The 18,150-nt window shown below is 42.0% G+C and overlaps 1 protein-coding gene across 4 annotated transcripts in view; it reads right to left on the bottom strand.

Annotated features, from left to right (window-relative positions):
• LOC134021066 (anoctamin-1-like) overlaps nt 1–13,947 on the bottom strand; it is a 54,385-nt gene extending 40,438 nt beyond the window's left edge. For 2 of the 4 annotated variants that reach the window (XM_062461522.1, XM_062461520.1), the window contains exons 1-5: nt 13,305–13,947; nt 12,944–13,105; nt 6,285–6,632; nt 1,101–1,199; nt 642–793 (exon numbers count right to left, since the gene is read on the bottom strand). In XM_062461522.1, the coding sequence (XP_062317506.1) occupies nt 642–793; nt 1,101–1,199; nt 6,285–6,632; nt 12,944–13,051 (707 nt within the window). In that variant the 5' untranslated portion in view covers nt 13,052–13,105; nt 13,305–13,947. Of the gene's footprint in view, nt 1–641; nt 794–1,100; nt 1,200–6,284; nt 6,633–8,946; nt 9,186–12,943; nt 13,106–13,304 lie in introns of those variants that run through there. The other 2 variants (XM_062461523.1, XM_062461521.1) reach the window with 2 other exon arrangements.
• Between the last annotated feature and the right edge of the window lie 4,203 nt (nt 13,948–18,150).

Here is an 18,150-nt window from a genome sequence, read left to right as displayed (position 1 = left end):
CATTCGATTTCCATTAAGCCTATACCAGCAGGCACAATTAAAGACATGTGATCTGATTAATTGGGGTAATGAGGCACTTAAGATGAGCCTATACATTTCCCCAAAACTTTCGCATTTAGCTTATCGGCAATTTTTTCCCAAGCTGCTTGTCTTGCTCTGGCAGCGGTGGCGGTGTTTGACTTAGCCATGATAATATATTGTCTAGAGACTCATTATAATAGTTTGCTCGGATGGCGAGAATAGCCTATCACCGCTCTCTCTTTGGTCTTTTCCGCCATCATACCGTTAGAAAATCACGGTTTTGGTGATCGACCTTTCCTGCCTTTTGAAGTAGGACGTGCACGTGCAATTTCCCTGATAAGTTTAGCCTGATTGAAATTAACCACATGATTTGGATGCGGATCAGCCGTTGACGAACCAATATTTGCTGTTCTCACTCATCTCGCTAATGTTGACGGGCTAAAGGGACAATTGATTAACTTAGCTTCAACCCTTACGACGAACGGGGCCCTGATATCCATCCATATGACCATGATATAATATTATTATGAAAAACACAAATAATACACATACTACTCCTACTACTACTACTAACATAAATAATAACAATAATTATAAAAATACATATTAAGCCCACTCACAGGTGTTGCTTTTCCCTGGAGAAGGTGTAGGACAGGTGCTTGATGTTGTGTGTCTGGGTCTCGTCTACATTGGGGTGTAGAGGTTCAGAGGCCTTGCTGATCAACGTGTTGATCTTCTCCAACACACTGCTGCCTTGCTTTATCTCATACACCTACACAACAACGACAACATCGAGATGAGGAAGACATGAAGCTGCATACAGCACCAAATACTGTACTATCAACATTATCAAATACCATATGCAGAACCAAATACTACTGAAGGCAACCATATGCATTTAACAGATCCATTTGCCCAAAGAGACATTCAGGGGGAATTTAAACCAGAAACCTCTTGATCTGTAGTCAAAGACTCCACCTCTGAGCTGTACTCATGTCCCAGCTCACGCATTTTGATCATTTGGGACTATGGCAGCAGTAACGGGTAAGAGGTTTGTTATAAGCTTATTTTCAACATACTTTTTTCGTGGGCATCTTTAGCTTCATGAATTCCGCCTCGCGACACAAGATGTTCCAAGGAGCATGGATCTTCACAAAGCCAATACCAGGAGTCCTGCTCTGGATCAAAGACACAACAGTTTCTCTGCTTAACTTTATTGTTCACATATCTGTAGACATGATACTCTTTGATTGCATGTACAGTAAATACATACACTGTAGGCTTAATCATCTGGAGCAACAAACTTTAGTGTGTGTAAACAGGAGTTTTGTAAGGCTGAGTGTCAACCTGCCCCCACCTCTCATATGCTAAAATCTGGGGTTGCTCGACAGGGTCTCAACTTGATGGCTCTCACACCCCATTGTGTAACTTACTGTAGCCTTGCTTTATAATTGCTAATATATTGATAAGAGTGGGTCAAGATTTGGTCTGATTGGTTGTTCTTGTGTATAAAAGGAATTGCAAAGCATTGTTCTGTGGATTATTGATCTCCTGAGACCTCCTCAGCTCTGGCTTGTCCTTGTACTCCTTCTCCTTCCTCACATCTTGCTTTCTATCTCTGGTTTACAATAATCATGGTAGCGTATATAAGTCAGAGTTAACCTTCATTTTGTAACATGCTTGCCTTGTAATTGATTGCATTCATTTGCAATGTTATTAAATGTTTATTTCATTTTAACCTTATAATAATAATAATTCATTTTTTTATAGCGCTTTTCTAAATACCCAAAGTCGCTTTACAAGTGTGAAACCTTACTTTGACCATTCTTGCTCTGATTTAACCCATAGAGTCAATTAATTCCATTGGAATTGACATAATTTGGTTCATGTCACTGTTTAGTTTCCCATCTTCCTTTAAACCATAGGGGAATTAGTTTTGGTTGTTTGGCCAATATTTAACCCCCTACAGTTTCACAACAGGAGTCTTAATCAGCATCAATATATTTAATACTGTGCATACACTTGAGAAAATTACTAACCAATTCTAAAGATTTCTCTTAAAAGCGTATTTGAGACGTATACATTTTTTTAAATGTTGTTTTATAAATACGATATGAACAAAAGAAAAGGATACGTATATCGTTCAAGTTTTAGGGAGAATGACCTCCCCTAAGAGATAGATAAAGAGAAAGAGAGCGACTGTCAGACGTGGGAGGGCGAATGAGGAATTGCCGAGAACTGGTGGCCGGCAAAGCCAATTGGAGAATGAGTGGAGAGTTGGTAAAGTGTCCTGGTGAGTTGTTATCATTTAACCCTCGTGCTGCCTTCGGGTCACATGACCCAAAGGTTCATAACGAACCATCGTTGTGTTTACCCAATTTTACCCAATACAAAAACAAATTAAAATAATTTTCTTTTAACCATCGCAATGTGGGGGGTCTGAGACAGCCTAGCTGTTAAAAGAAAATGCTTCACTTTGTCTTTGTATGCGGTAAATTTGTCGCAATACGACGGTGGGTCACAATGACTGATGGGTCAGAATGACCCGAAGATAACACAAGGGTTAACAACGCAGCAACGAGCGCTGGAGCTAGTCTACGAACAGCAGTGCATACAATAACGACACATATTTTTTTTACTGTCAGTGATTAGCACCAAGTCAACGTTTTCTTTATATCCAGTGACAGTGATCATGTCGTTAGTTCAGATAAGTACCGGAAAACTTATCTAGATCTAGAAATAGAAGCAGGGCTTCATTAACTTTTTGAGGCACTTGTCCTTTGGACAAGTAGACCTACATTGACGTTCACTTGTCCATGCACAAAAGTCACTTGTCCGGGTAAAGATAATTTTATATATAGCGTTATATTTTTTGTGTTAACGTTAGCTAGCTAGCGTCGGCAGCTGTGTACCTAGCAAGCATTAGCAGCATTTGTATCGGTTAAAAATCAGCTAATATTCAACTGTAAAGTATACACCTTTTAAAGCAGGGGTTCCCAAACATTTCAGCCCACGACCACTAAAATAATGGTGCCAGTGACTCGCGACCCCCGCATCCATGGAGGTGGTTTACATATACGTGGGAGTAAAAATAGGCCCTGGACTTTGATCCAGACCGGCCCACCAGAACCGGCACCCATATACGCCACCACAGCTAATACCTGCTAATGCATGCACATTCTATGTTTGATGTGATGCTAGTTCGGGAATTCGATAGTTAATGCCAGCGCGCGCATTTTTTGGCCTTTATTTGAGCGCAGAATAGTTTTTGAGCTTTGTGTAAAATAAACATAGACGTCTTTCAATTGGTAAAACCTTTGTCTATTAATTTTTCAGCCCCACCCTTACGTTTCTTAGCCTGGTTTTCCATCGTTATTCTTCTCCCGGTCCTCCCGATGGCCAGTCCCCTACTGCGGGGCTGTGCCGCGGTGGTGGATTTTCAAGTCATATTATTTTAAATTCTCGTGCTGTCAGGGGGTGCTGCAGCACCCTCAGTACCCCTAGTTCCCGCGGCCATGGGTATTCCCTCTCCACTGAAATCCAAAGCTCAGCCAGTGTCTTGGCTGAGAACGCTGCCTATAACGTTCGGTCGCTTGACAGTTCAACTAATGCGTCTTCCTGGTCGGATGGCAGATGGTTTGCCGTACTTACAGTGAATGGAAAATCAAAAGGCTGACAGATTTTTTATTTGCATGCATTAATTTAACTACTATTTTTAACTGGTTAAAAATATGCTATTTCTAGTTGTTTTAAAATGTTCCTTGTTTTCTGGAAATCATCTCGCGACCCCCACTTTGAGAACCACTGTTTAAAAGGATCCCTTGGTAAATCAGCCTCTGCCGGGTAGAAAGGGGAGTTGTAGAAAAAATAAAAAAGTTAACGCCAACATTTAGTGGCAAAATCCATTGTTTGATCTACAAAATTATTTTAGATATAGTATAAGTTTAGCTAGCTTTCAAATACTGAGGATAGCCTACCGAAGTTGAGTTAGCCATGTCGTTAGCGATGCTCGCTAACGTTAGTTTACTAGCTGTATACAACATTTCTTGCAGCGCTGCTTGATTTACTGAAATTATTATGAAATGTTATTTTCTATTAGTCATTTGCCTACTTTAGCAAGTCACAGTATTTCCAAGCCCTGATAGTGTAACTGAAACGACACAGTAAATAATTCCTCTTTCAAGTAATAAGCCCCCGTTCAAGTGTTGAGCATTAAATTAGCTGCACTGTCTGTAGAGATCTTGGGACGAAGCCACTTTTTTGTGTTTTGCTAATGTAGAATTCGATAAAATAAACTCCGGCCCTGGAGGAAACCATCAAATAGCCTGCCATAACTCCCTGTGGTCCTCCAATGAGAGACAATATCCGAGTAGATTCAACCCTGTGTTCTCCTCCCCAGGGGAATGTAACTATACAAACCTGATGGGCCGAGAAAACGCTGGGTTGCAGAGGTGGTTGAATCTCAATAAGATGAAACAAGATGCAACAATATGTGTGTGAGTGTGTTCGTTTAAGATCGAGTGAGTGTTTGTGTGTAAGCATGTAAGCGTGCAAGTGTGTTTGTGAGTGTAGACATGCTGCTCCAAGATTGCAGTGGGGGTGAATGTTTTCTGAGTGATCTTCCATCTGGCACTACATGGTTTGCCAGGTCTAGAAGCAAGTGCCATACACACATGTATTATACAGCCCACAGAACTCATAAGTCCAATGCATACACATAATTTTTTATCAAGTCAGTGGTGATTTCCTAGCCAACTCTCTGTCATATTTCCTTGTCAACCATTTTGTTTTGTGAACCAGGCCAGTTCCCAAGATCTGTGGGGACTGGTGTGTGGGGGAGGGTAGAGTTCTAACTCTATGACTGGCTTTGACAGGGGTGGGACTGGGCCAGGATGACACTTCTTAATAGCTGCTTTCACCCTCCCTCCCAGGCTGTGTCTGTCTGTTTGCCTCCCTGCCTGCTTCTCTGCCTGCCTGTCTGCCTCCCTCTGTCTCCTGCTTGCCTTCTGCCCTCCTCCCTGTCTCCCTCCTTGCCTCCAACCTGCCTCCCACCTACCTCCTTCCTGCCTCCTTGCCTCCTATGTAAAGAGATCCCTACTGGCAGCTGACATCTTGCCATCCTCAGCACTTGGAATTCTTGGATGGTCTCCGATTATTTCTCACTGGGCCAGTCAGGACATCAACAACATGGTAGGATGATAGGTGGTTGGTTTTACAACATATAAAATGTTTTTTTCTTGGTCATAATATATATATATATATATATTATTTTTTTTAAATCCATAAACAAACAACATTTAAAAATATGTTAAAGATACTGGGAACTGAACATTTAAGAATTTTAAATGCTAAAGTGCTTCACAAAAACAATTGTGGGAGTATAAAATAAACTACATAATCAACGATAGATTTCTGTGATGACTGAAGCCAGCACACACACCCGTGTCTGTGGCCAGGTTAAAAGGTTACCCCACCCCCTCTACACCACTATAGGCTGGTTTCAGCTAGTGCAGTGCCAAACCACAATGTATCTTTTGTGTAGGTGTTGAGGTTGGGGCTCCAGGGAAACTAGCTGAGCTCAGCTCATCAGACCACACCGACTGGGAACAATGAGGCAGAGGTGCAGTGGTGTGGCAGTGGAATGTACACTCTCCCCCTCTCTCTGCCTCTCTCACACTCTCAATCTCTTGCAGTGGCAAGCTAATGCTAGCAGTGGACAACCGCCCACTCCACCCCCACCCATGGAAAAACTGACTTTAACCCTTGTGTTATCTTCGGGTCATTCTGACCCATCAGTCATTGTGACCCACCGTCGTATTGCGACAAATTTACCTCATACAAAAACAAAGTGAAGCATTTTCTTTTAACTGTCGGGCTGTCTCAGACCCCCCACATTGGAATGGTTAAAAGAAAATTATTTTTATTTGTTTTTGTATTGGGTAAAATTGGGTAAACACAACAATGGTTCGTTATGAACCTTTGGGTCATGTGACCCGAAGGCAGCACGAGGGTTAACAACTGGGTGTTGGGTGTGTCCCAAAAAAATTATAGAGAGACAGAGAGAGAGACAGAGAGAGAAGAGAGAGAAAGATGAAGAGCATTAGAAAACAAGATATATAGATGAAAGAGAGAGAGAAAGAGAAATACAGAGAAAGACAGAGGGAGAGACATGAGGTTGGAAAAAGGAAAGAGAAAAATAAAATATGAAGAGAAAGAGAGGGGGGGGGGAGAGAAACAACAGGTGGTCAGAAAACCCAACTTACATCCTCCTCCTTCTCCAGCTCCAGACCCATTTCTCTCAGGTTGCCTTCAAACTCTTCTCTCCTGACCCTCTTATCATCCTCATGGCAGTCCTGGTTCTGGTCCTGGGATCCAGCCTCGAGGTCACCTCCTCCGCGGGTGCCAGACGAGGAGGACGAGGGCGCATGTGCCCTGCCGCGTCGCAGGCTGCGTGTGAGGGCGTTGTCTGTGAGGCGGGAGGCCTGGCGATGCGAGCTGTGGGGCTTTTTGACCTGGTAGGAAAGGATGTAGTCCACTCTCCTCTCGCCGTCCTGGAAGTACAGTCCGTGCTGGCATCGTGTGTTCTGCTCTGGTGTGAGTGAGTTCAGGAGCTGGGGACAGAGGGGAGGGACGGGCATGAGAGAGGCTGGGGGCTCTGCCTGGATGTGTGTGTGTTTGTGTGTGTCTGCGGGTTGTGTGTGTGTGAGGGGCGCGGTTTACCGCATGGGATGAGAGGGACCAGTGAGACTGCTAGAGGAGGTCAAGGTGGAACTGTGTTTGTCCCCCTGCATGTGGCTTATAGGGCTTTTTGGTGCCTTGGGGGGGAGGGCAGGGGTATTGTGGCCAATAGCAAGGCAGGCAGGATGGAAAAGTTTCAGAATACCAGTCTAAGTTCATCCAGTTTTCTGTGTTATATACGTAAATCAACACAGGACTATTCATTAACATAGCATTACCTGGACACTCTGTTTCCTTCTTGTCATTTTCCTGAGTTCTGATGGCTACTTGGACACTTTGATTAGTTTCAGATGACGTAGCTAATAATGTATTATGAATTGTAAGATTATTTGTGACGTGAGTCATATTTGTGTGTCTGATCCGGTTTTGTCAGGTTAAGTCTGGCACGTGGTTGGAATGCCAGGAGAGATGGGCTTATCTACAATCTACTAATAGATCAATATCCGGCTGGTTTGACATCAGATCATTTTGATCATGCTAGTTTAGAACACTTCTGGAATACTTGTCTGATATAGAGACATTCAAATTCATACAAGATGTTCACCCCGACAAAGAGGCTGACACAAGCGTGCTATTGTGTGTATGTATGTTTGTGAGCGCTCAGTTTGTGTGCGTGTTATAGTGTCTGTGTGTGATTGTACAGTGTTATATGTTAAGTTCACGCAAGGAATGCTGAACACTAGTATCCTTTTATGCAGTATAAAACATTTACATTTAGTCATTTAGATCCATACATAAGGTTACATCCTTAATTTCTCTAACATGTATGAGTGGAGTCATGAGTATATGGCTGTGTATGTTTAACATTTGGACATTTGAAGCTGTGTTTTCAACAGCATAGCTGACTGACGGTGATCCTTACAGGTCTGGATTATTGAGGTCAAACCACCACCCTCTGCCTCCATACCGTCTACCACATCAACATACTCTGAATGGCAGTACTGTATTATCACTTACAATAATATTGTCCAATATCCCTGCAGACTGTTTTCCTAACAGCGACCCAGCTGATTTTCTATTTTAGTCCCATATGTAGCAAAGTGGTCCGACCCACATACACTCGATCCAATCACTACGACCTAATTTGACAATTCCACATTCTGTCTCTATGTGATGAGCTAGGGAAATCTCAGACATGCTATTCCAATCACGGTCTCGGGGGGCAACACAATGGGACTGTGCAGTCTGTTGATAATCGTGAGCTTCAGACTCTGCACATGCAGTGTTTCTGTTATGTTGTTAACGAGTTCTCAATTTTCTATTCCCTCATGAAATACAGCCCCCACCCTGGATATAATGATTCAAAAGAAAAGAACGTTTGTGGTTGAGGTCTGCAACCTCTCTCAGAAGTTCAAGGGCCGCATGTAGCAAGTTGTGTGTTTTTATGAGCTGACTTAGTCAAGAACGTGATAAGATGATGGAGTTCAGACTGCATGCTCTAACTTCCCCTCTGCCCTTCATCACTGAAGCAGTGTGTCAGGGCTGCCTGTGTCTCCTTGTGTGTGTGTTCCTCAATGAAGTGTATGTATCAGGGCATTCTGTATGTGTCAGTGGAGTCTGTATGTGTCAGTGGGGTCTGTATGTCAGTGTAGTCTGTATGTGTCAGTGGAGTGTGTCCATGTTGTGTTTGTGTCTCAGTGTGGATCATGGTGTTTGTGTCTCAGTGGAGTGAGTGTGTGTATGTGTGTGTCAGTGCTGAGGTTAACTGAGGAAATAGCGCATAGGAGCAGTGGTGTAGTCTATAACAAGTAGTGGGCAACCTACCAAGCCCCCCACCTCCTCGTGATACCCGCACCCATGTATCACTGCTCATTTTATAGTGGGCTATTTAGGAATACTTTTGGGGGAAGCAGTGTATGCCTGCGTATCACGTAGACTTCATCACTGTATAGAAGGTAGAGGTCTACCATTTGGCCACTAAGCTTATACAAACATTATGGTAAACCTCTGGCAAACAGATAACATATTGTACAAACAAAGCATGACTTATTTAGCACATCAATGTACTGTGTGTTGATGTTCTAAAACATAAGAAACATGCACACACATAAACGCATACAAACTCACATAGACACTCACACGTATTTGCACACCCACTGACTGTATATACAAACACACATACGCACAACTGTCCACACAGACGCATACACACGCACACACCCAAACTTTCTCGGACATTTCACTCACTTCAAATTTGCCATGAAAAACCACATCCTTGAGGAAGTGCCGGGACTTGCTGGCTGAGCTCTGAGACAGAGGACTCCCTGGGATCCGCTCTGCTTCTCCTGCCATCTTCCCATCACTCGCGAACACCGCACAAGACTAATGCTATTAAACACAACTCAATCTTTCTGGCTGCCTCTATCATTCCCTCACTCTGTCTCTGTCCTCCCTCTCTCTTTCCCTCACTATCTCACTCTACCTCCCTCTCTTTTTCTCCCTCTCTCTCCCTTGCTCTCTCTTTCCCTCCCTCTCGTGTCCATGAGAGTTAACTAAGCCCAAACTCTTTCCTGCTGGATCGTCTTGTTACTTGAGACGCCGTCTGAGAAGCCACAAGCTAAAATTAGACAGAACTATAAAGCCTTGATCCAAACTACTTCAAGGTGCCCTCTCTCATCTCTACTTACATATTAGCAGCAATAACATGCCTTCTGTTTGACACTGAAAGGGAGCACTAATGACGCAGGGGTCACAGCCTTACTTGTAAACTATATACAAGCTACACAAACATTTAGGATGAGGCTCTCAGACAGGGAACATCCCATCCCACCAGGAAAAGCACCACTTAAAATGTGTCACTGACACAATACCAGGACCAGATAGGTCCCTCTAATACTTGGAAAGCATCTACGAGTAATCGTTTGGGGAAAGGCTGGACTGATCAAGACAATGATGAGATCCCTAAAATGTCTTGGATTTATCTGGAGAAAACATCAAATACATATAAATGTGGACAAATATTGTTTATGCAGAATCCTTCTCAGAAACAATCGATTCCCCCATCTCATTTGGATATGAGAATGAATGGGCGGGAACAGTTTGTTATTTCGGACAAGGCAGAAGTTGCAGGCTTCATGAGTGAACTAAAAGTAAAAAAAAAAAAAAAAGGCATCGGACAAATGGACTCTAATGTAATCCTGACCCTGATGACAAACTCTACCCCTACCCTAACCCCATCCTCAACCCTAACCTTAACCCTAACCTAAACCCCAACCATAAACACATGTTTCATTTGGGTCCCTAGATCTTCAGCTAAATCTTCAACCCAATGATCATGCATGCACACTTGAAACTACAATTGACTCCTTAAACCTTGAGGGAAGATGACATAAAGATCAGTACAATTAACAGAAAAACGAAATTATGAATGAACTCAACTAAATTTCGCAGAATGACAAAATAGCAAATGGGTTGCATACTGAAAGGGAAGTGCGAACTTAACAAGAAAAAAAACCTTTAATATTACATTACCCTAAAAAATAGCATCTAGGGTCTAATTTATTATAGCTTTATAGGAGTAAAAAAAATACAAAGCTAACAAATGCAGGCCCTTGTACAGCAGCAGCCAGTGCTGTCCCTGAGGACAACATGTGTCAGTCTGTTCCGAGCAGGAAGCAGGGTCAAAGTTCATTTCTCACTGGGAACATAAGGATGTGGTTTTCACAGCACTCCTCAGCTCTCAGGATGAGGTCATATCTAGTCTCACAAATCAGACTTCTCTGATTGAAGTCTAATCTCTGTATCGAGAGAGATACTTCTGGGTTCTGACGTTTGGTCATATCCCAGATCATCCGTCAGACACGTAAAATGTGTATAAATTCAGTGAAGTCCAGGGACTCAAACTTGACAGCTGGAAACACCTCTAAAATTGGAGAAACTGGAAAAACCTCTACCTCATCTGATGCCGCAGCCTTATCCCAATCCTGTGTGAGCATAGGACTTCACATGAGCAGGGATCAAACACATTTCCCGGTTCACAGAAAAAGAGGACATCTTTGTGATCTGGACATGAGCATGTTAGCATGGCCTGTCCCAGCCTGGTTATTTCATCACAGTGGGAAGACCTATGGTAGCTCCCACTTTTGAGGTCTACCCTAAACTTCCTTCAGACCAGGGGCCTCATGTATAAAGGATTGCGCAGCTTTCATACCAGAAGATGGCGTACGGCCAAAACTCGAAAAGTACCTACGCACAGAAATATTCACATGTATAAAACCGGTCGTACGCCAGGTCCTGCGCACCTTTCCTTTATAAATCACAATCAATGTGAGATTGACCGCACGTGAACGAGCCACTGACCCCGCCTTGCCTCCTCCCATAAATGAATATGCAGATCAGGGCCGGATGCAGCCTGCTTTGACTGGGGGGGCAGTGAACATTTCTGGAGGGGCATCATGATTACGGAAGGGGGTCGTATAAGTTTTTATATAACCATTATGTTATCATTTTTGAGTCTGTTTAACGATCCGAGTGTTAATCAGGCACGGAGCCAGACGTTATACACATTCGGGGCTTAACCCAAACCCATGACATATCCTGGGTTTGATGTGATGCTGGATAGGATTTGGGGCATTCATTTGAGTTTAATATCCCTTGTCGCAGGGGCAGTAGTAGATGGTTTGGGGACCATCTACTGGATCCGGCCCTGATGCAGATAGCCTATAAATACGCTCCTGAGGTCATTTCTTTGTCTGAATTAAAATGTCTAAACACAAAATAACAATTTCACAGACTGAGATCTAGGTTCTAACAATAGAGGTGGAGGCGAGAAAATGTGTCCTGTTTGTCGGTCTGTCATCAGGCATTAGCAACATAAGAAAGTCGGCGGAGAAAACTGTCAGGCGCATGCGCCCTTTCTTTTTTTACCTGTAGCACTTTGAGATTTAGCTAAATATAAAGTGCATTACAAATACAATTATTATTATTAAAGGGCCGTAAATGCTGTGGGTTCGGAGAACCGGACCATGGCAGAAATTAAGAAGAAAAGGTCCGATGTAAAACTCGAAATTAAGAAACGAGTGGTGGCGCATCATAACAGCATGATTTCCTTAGTGAATTTGTCGTTCGTTTGACACCCTCAAATTTGACAGAAGTTATTAAGTGGTGGCGGATTAAACAGTAGCCTATATAGAGCTATCATTTCCCGTTTGGGTTTTGGCATTTTGATGTGATCATCCACATTAATGAAAAAAAAAAGAAGAAAAAAAATGAAAGTGTGATCTGAATAGTCAACGTCATAGACGTATGACAGTAAGTGGAAACTTTATTTTGTAATGTTTGGTGAGTTTCGGCACTTTTCAGTTAGAATTCGCCATGTTACAGAGCCAGACAAGACTTTGCGGACGGTCCGCACATTCTCACGTCTGCTCAAAAGTTTCCGTGACGGCCCGCACATTCTCACGTCAAGTAAATCTTTATACATAATAATAATAATAAATCATTTTTTATAGCGCTTTTCTAAATACCCAAAGTCGCTTTACAAGTCTGAAGACAAGCAAAACAAGACAACAGTAAAATATAAAGACAAATGATTGAACAAAACAGACAAACAGAACATTATATAGAAAAACTAACATATAAGTCTAATATACACACATCACACCGTGTGCGTGAAAACCAGCGTACGCAAGCTTTTTGTGCGTACGCAACGTTTATACATGAGGCCCCAACTGTCTGGGTCCAGAAATACCCCCAACATATTCAGTAACTGCAATTAGAGTTCAACTAAGGACAGAGGGGAAAGAGAGCCAAGAGAGCCGATGTTTAATGTCAATGTTTAAATTTAATGCTGTAAACTTTTGTCTGTGTGCCAACTGGTATAAACTCTATACAGAGGGCATTACTGTGTGTATTTAAGTGTATGTGTGTGTACAACACATCCATTGTCTAATTAATTGGGCCTAAAAAGAGGTTGTCAAACCGAGAAAGAAACAATGACAATACCCTCACTGCTCTATACTTGTCGTCTCACACAAAGTCACAAGTAAAGTTCCAACATTACAGGAATTTTTGAGGTGGGAACTCTATAAGAATTTGGGGGAATCAATAGGAATTTTCCACTGTCAACAGTGGTTCCACTGTACCGGACCCATTCCAGGAATTCCATTCCCAACATGCTGCCACCGTGCCACTCTAGACACCATGCCACCACTCTACCTCCATGGGCACCACGGGGACCACTTACTATAGGTTCCTGCTGGACATATCCTATATCCTCGATGCCCTTGATGTTGATAATATCAACTTCTTTCTCCTTGCCAGGCACGTGGGTGTATACCACAGTCTTCTTCATGGCTCTGAGACTCACAGCTGGGAAACTGCTGGACCAGGAATGCTTTACCTGTGGCTAAAAAACAACTGGGTCAAGCTGGGGTAAAACACATCAGTTCACACATACTTTGAGGTGAGGAGCCTCATTCTCTGAAGTGAAACTCCTTCATAAGACATACTGTGCATATGTACATATTTCTGTACAAATAAATAGGAATGATATTTGCATTAGTGCATGTCATTAGTTCGTAAAAATAGTATGCAGAGCAGCTTACCTTCTTTCCTACTGAGTGAATGCTACAAAAGGCTTTCTCTCCCAGACACTAGTCTCTCCTTTTAACAAGACAGGTATGTTGTGTCAGTGGAGTGACAGAAACACAGTATCGACTCGGATCATGTGACTCACTGTTCTCTAACCCTATTGGCCAGATAACTCTGGTTGAGGGAACACCAGGAAGTCCACCAAAGACGGTTTCCTGTTTCAAGCATTCTGGGATCAAAATAGCAGACGTGAGTAAATTAACTAATGCCTATGAATAACAGTGTTGTTCTTGTCCTGTACATCCCTCTGGGGCCCCAACCTCCAAATGAACACACACTCCCCAACAATTAGGGTAAGGAATAGTGCATGCAGAAATCTGAAAGTTCAAAACTGCTCTCATCAAGCGTCATTAAATTTTACTTTCACAGTTTTAGGGGGCGACTGTCAAAGTCCATGGGAAGAATTATAGCTCCCTGAGATCCACTGAGCAAAGGATATATCTAATTCAGGGCCATGTGTCAAAGTTATAGCTGTAATTCAGCATATGCCAGGCTGACAGCAACAGATTGATGGTAGTTTATGAACAACGTCATGCATAGGATCTGGTACAGAAATACGCATGGAATGTGGCCAAACACAAAAAACATTTAAAACATACTGCAGACTTGCAAATGTTTTTGTGCAGTGTAAAATGATCTGCTGCACTTAAAAGCCCCTTTTTATGTTGTTTTGGATAAAAGCAGTGAATAAATGTAACTGTGAACATAAATTTACAACAGACCTGAGGAGTCTGGACAAATTGTTGTGACATATCGTCACTTAAAAAAGTATTTTCACAGGAACGCAGCCTCCCTCCTTCCTCATCTGTCAGTTGGCCATGTAATCTAAAAACAAACATCTTAAAATAGTGTGTGATTTTTTGTTTGTTTATCATTGTCATCCAGGATGAGGAGAGCCTCCTAAACTACCTTCTCCATTTGTAAAATGATCCTTCTTCATCACTGAGCTGGTCTGAGCAGTCTCCTTAGACTGGTGGTTGGGATGTGTGTGTGTGGGCTGAGGGGGTGGGGGCTGAGGGGGGCTCATCTGAGACTCCCCAGCTGAGGCGCTGTTTATTTTTCAGGTTCACTGCAGTATGTGAAATGCTCTTTGGACTCTGGTGAACCTCACCCGGATGGTGCTCTTCCTCCACTCTGAGGAGGGGGGGTTGTGTATCTTCAGCCAGCATAGCCTACCAACCCCCCAAACAGCTGGACCCTATCAGGTCCCCCTTGCTGTGACTTGGGGCTCACTTCTGTGCGACTTGCAATTCCCTGTTAGCTTTAAACCACTGGGCTTCAGTCCAGTTGTGAGTTTGGTAGTTTAAATAAGCAGCTCCATGGATTAGAGGGAGTCTCCGTGGGAATCGATGGTTGAACAAAACAAAAAAACTTCAGAGAAAGAAAAAAGATGAATTTCCTCAGTTCTAATATTAGTACCGTATCTGTGGAATTTGGACACGCAACTCCAATTAATATCAAGTTGACATTATGTCAACCATAGGGGATTTAAAAAGCCTCCCATGAAGGACAACCAAAGTGGTGTGAAATTACTAAGTATATACAGTACAACCACATCTTCACAACTCACATTACACAAAACACAATACACACTATTCTCCATTACCGCCTATCCACAAAACTGTACACCGTTTGGTTGATGAGTAATGCTTTATGGCTATCCTAAAACACTGTAGGTCTAACTGGTATGGTTACCTGAAACAATGCTACGTCTCAGATGGCTACTACCTGAAACACTGTTACTGTAACTGGTCCAATGGGTACTAGGTCTACCTGAAACACACAGTACAACTTACAGGACAGTTTTGAGGAGCGAGAGAGTAGGGTGGACAACATTAGCAACATTATGTTAGGGCTTCAATAGTAAAAAAACATAAAACTGTTTATAATTTTATTTTTACAAAAAATATGTTAAACACCGTTCCCTCAATCTCTTTAACTTCGGAGCGCTTGCCTTGAAGCCTCCCTGGTCCAGATAGGACAACCTCCTGACATTAGCCCACTGGGCCCCCTCAAAATAACACTTCATCAATGCTTCTTTGCAAGACAGGTTTCTCACAATGAAAATCAGAAACCTGTAAATAAAAGGCTTAGTGTTTAAGTAGACCTGGTGCTTAACAATATAGGGACAATATTTCATAGTCCTTATATGTAAAGGTAAATGAACAATATCATAGATAGGCTAACACACAAAAACCTATAACTATTAAGCTATCCTAGCCCATTAGTGTTGATCAAATAAATAATTTAATTTAATATGCTCAGGGCACGTAGCCTACGTATAGCCTATAGCCTACCCATCAACCAGAGTGACACAAGCAGGTGAACGTTTCCGCAACTGGAAACCGGAAACTCATCAGGAACTTCGGCTACTGCCCGCTGTCAAGCCTACACCTTTGATTCGGAAAGGTCTTCCCCTAACCAACTAGAACTCACACTGAAACGTTAGATAGGTATTAGGCCTTTAGGTCGTTCACCTCGCGCCAGCTATGCAAAGCCAGCTACGCAGGCAATGACAAAGCGGTAATTTATTTATTGGGTGTGCTTTGCCTTCGGCAAGGGCACAACCTTTGTTCTCTCACATATATATTTATTTATTTATTGTGAGAATGCTGTTAAGCATTCTCACTATTGTTTTCCTGTTTCTCTTTATTGTGAGAATGCTGTTCAGCATTCTCACTATTGTTTTTCAACTTCTTAGTTCTTCCGTTTTTTGGCCTTTAACTAGTTCTGCATACTTTCACCGATTCCTACAATTTATGTATCAAAACGTTCAGCTCCTTCAGGAGATGTTGGCTATGACTTTTGGTATTTCTCACCTTTATACTTTTTAAGACATTAAGGTTTTTGTGCAAATTATTCTCCCATTAAAAGTAATGGTAAATCCTTTCAAATCATTAAAAAGCTTCCTCCTCTATCAAACGTAACTACTTCAGCATACTTTCAGCTAGAGACACCATTCAACCTTTAAAATGTTCACAATACATTCAGCTATTCCCAAATGATTCAGCTTTTTCAAATATTCAGCCAATTTTGAATTATGACAGTTTGAAATACATTAAAATGTTTGCTCCTTCTTGATTTTTATGAATGAGCAGCAAGCAGAGTGGCACACTCTGCTTGCTGCTCTTTTTCTGATATTCAACTAATTTGTCAAACAAATTCCTCTAACGTTCATATAGTTTAACTTACAGAAACAAGTTATACCTTAAAATGTAGGAAAAATTGTCCTCTTTCAGCCAATGTAACTACTAAAGAGCTCACATTTACAGATGTTCAGCTATGAGCCTTGAAGCGAGAGCAGCCTTTCAAATTCTCTCACTAACTTCAATGGAGAGGTGAGTAAAATCAGTCAGAGAAAGCAAGAAGGAAGACGATTTCGAAACTGCCGGTAGAGAAATATTTCTGACCGCACAGACATATAAAGGACATCTCTGGTTTCGGCAGAGTCTTGGGTCTCGGAAAATATCCTTATATTTTGGATTGGACGTATAGTTTTGCGTCTAGGTCAACTTGTTTGAGGTGTGGATTCTAGGTAAATGTTCGTTTTTCTCTCTGCCTAGCTCGTTAGCTATCACAGCTGCGCCATCACCGTGGCAACCAAACAAACAAGCACCAGGAAAGCAAAAGGAACACGTTTTTGAAACTGCAGGTAGAGTCGTATTTCTGACTGCACATATATATAAAGAATATCTCTGGTTTCGGCAGAGTCTTGGGTCTCGGAAAATATCATTAGATTTTGGATTGGACGTACAGTTTTGCGTCTAGGTTATCTTGTTTGAGGTGTGGATTCTAGCTACATTTCTCTTATTCTGCGCCCTCACCGCGTTAGCAATCATAGCTGCACCATCACCGTAACGACAGACACGCACCACTCAGTCTCTCACACAGGTGATTGGTACATTTACTTGACCATGAGAAACACGATTACTAGCAATTGTCGGTTTATACCAATAATACGATTACTCCGTTTACATGTGTAATTAGTTATGCGATTACTCAATAAACGCGTCTACATGATTCTTTTTTATTAATCGTTGTATGCTCCACGGACAAAACTTGCACCATCATCCTTCTGCAACAAAGTGTCGCCGTGTCTTCCTGTATCGGCCCTACTGCTGTATGGTTCATTCCATCAACACATTGAATCCTACTAAGAAAGCCGAGTAAACGCATAGGCTACATCTGCTACTGCTAATACTATCCCAACTATAATTTCATCTGTTAAAACGATAATATTCTTGTTACGACTAGCTAGCCTACTTCTTCTTCTGTTTAACAGTTCAGCTTTCAGCTTCTCCCGCATTGTAGGCTATTTTAGCTGTTAGCTTTGTTAGATGATGCAGTTCAGTTTACACTGCCTCTTTTGTGTGACTCACACATTTTTGAAATTCATTTCAGTTTGCAGGTATTTTCTCATTTCTCACTTTTATACTTTTTAAAATATTAAGGTTTTTGTGCAAATTATTCTCCCTTTAAAAGTAATGGTAAATCCTTTCAAATCATTGTTGGAATGCTGCTCCAGCCCCTTTCAAAAATACCTTTCGGTTGCTTTGAAGCTTCAGCTTATAACTTTCTACTAAATGTTCACTATTTTCAGCTTTTTTAGCATGGTCAGCTATCCCCATTCAGGTTTTCAGCATTCTCACTGCTGTTTCGCAGGAACAGCCGTTTCTAGTTATTGTTTATTTTCGCCCCCCTAAGGATCAGTCAATATTTGGACTACATACACAACGGCGGTGTCAAAAGGTTCGTCTTGGTAGCGATTGCGTTGGTTGTATTTTTATTTACGTTCCGTTG

Source organism: Osmerus eperlanus, chromosome 5 (genome assembly GCF_963692335.1).
Source record: "Osmerus eperlanus chromosome 5, fOsmEpe2.1, whole genome shotgun sequence".
Classification (NCBI taxonomy): domain Eukaryota; kingdom Metazoa; phylum Chordata; class Actinopteri; order Osmeriformes; family Osmeridae; genus Osmerus; species Osmerus eperlanus.
This window is presented reverse-complemented; position numbering and strand designations above follow the sequence as displayed.